Source organism: Cystoisospora suis (assembly GCF_002600585.1).
Source record: "Cystoisospora suis strain Wien I chromosome Unknown contig_8309, whole genome shotgun sequence".
In the NCBI taxonomy this organism is placed as follows: domain Eukaryota; phylum Apicomplexa; class Conoidasida; order Eucoccidiorida; family Sarcocystidae; genus Cystoisospora; species Cystoisospora suis.
This window is the reverse complement of record NW_027161090.1, coordinates 7,201-7,771: the sequence shown is the minus strand read 5'-3', so window position 1 is coordinate 7,771 and position 571 is coordinate 7,201. Positions and strand designations below refer to the sequence as shown.

Below are 571 nucleotides of genomic sequence, written 5' to 3'. Positions count from 1 at the left end.
ATGTTTCTCAGGATTTTTCAGTTCAGAAGTGCATAGCTGAGTTAGCTAAAGATCCTCCATGTGAGGAGAAAGCCTTACAAGAGCTTCTCAAGCAGAGATACGAACAGTCGGCACAGCAACGTGAGCACCAAGCTGCAGAGGCGGAGAGGAGGAGAAAGATCCGCGAGAATGCAAACAAGGCTATGAAACCTCATTCACAAACAGAAGAAGAGAAAGAGAATCCTTCCCCGTCTTCTCAGCCGTCCTCTACTGGAGATGGTAAGGCGGATGCAGATCAGAAGAAAACGGAGAAAGACGGCGACAAGGCAGAAGATCGAAAGGAAGAAAAGCCGGCTGAGGAGAGTGAAGAGAAGAAGACTTCTGACGCCCCAGAGACAGGAAGTGAAGCTACGAAAGAGAAGACGGATGGAGACGTGCAAAACAAAGAAGGAACTGAAGGATAAGATAGATAAGAAGAAAGAGAAGCCACTACATGGAAGCGATCTATGTATTCCATAGATAGAGAGAAGTCCAGAGAGAGATAAGTGGAGATCTTCTGCGTCTCTATTAGTATCTCTCTCTCTATGTGGAT

At 46.2% G+C, this 571-nt stretch overlaps 1 protein-coding gene across 1 annotated transcript; it reads left to right on the top strand.

The window, feature by feature from the left end:
- Positions 1-2: 2 nt before the first annotated feature.
- Positions 3-515, top strand: CSUI_010787 (uncharacterized protein). Its single transcript, XM_068070888.1, has one exon. The coding sequence runs from the start codon at positions 183-185 to the stop codon at positions 441-443; it is 261 nt and encodes an 86-aa protein (XP_067917137.1). The 5' UTR covers positions 3-182; the 3' UTR covers positions 444-515.
- Positions 516-571: the final 56 nt, after the last annotated feature.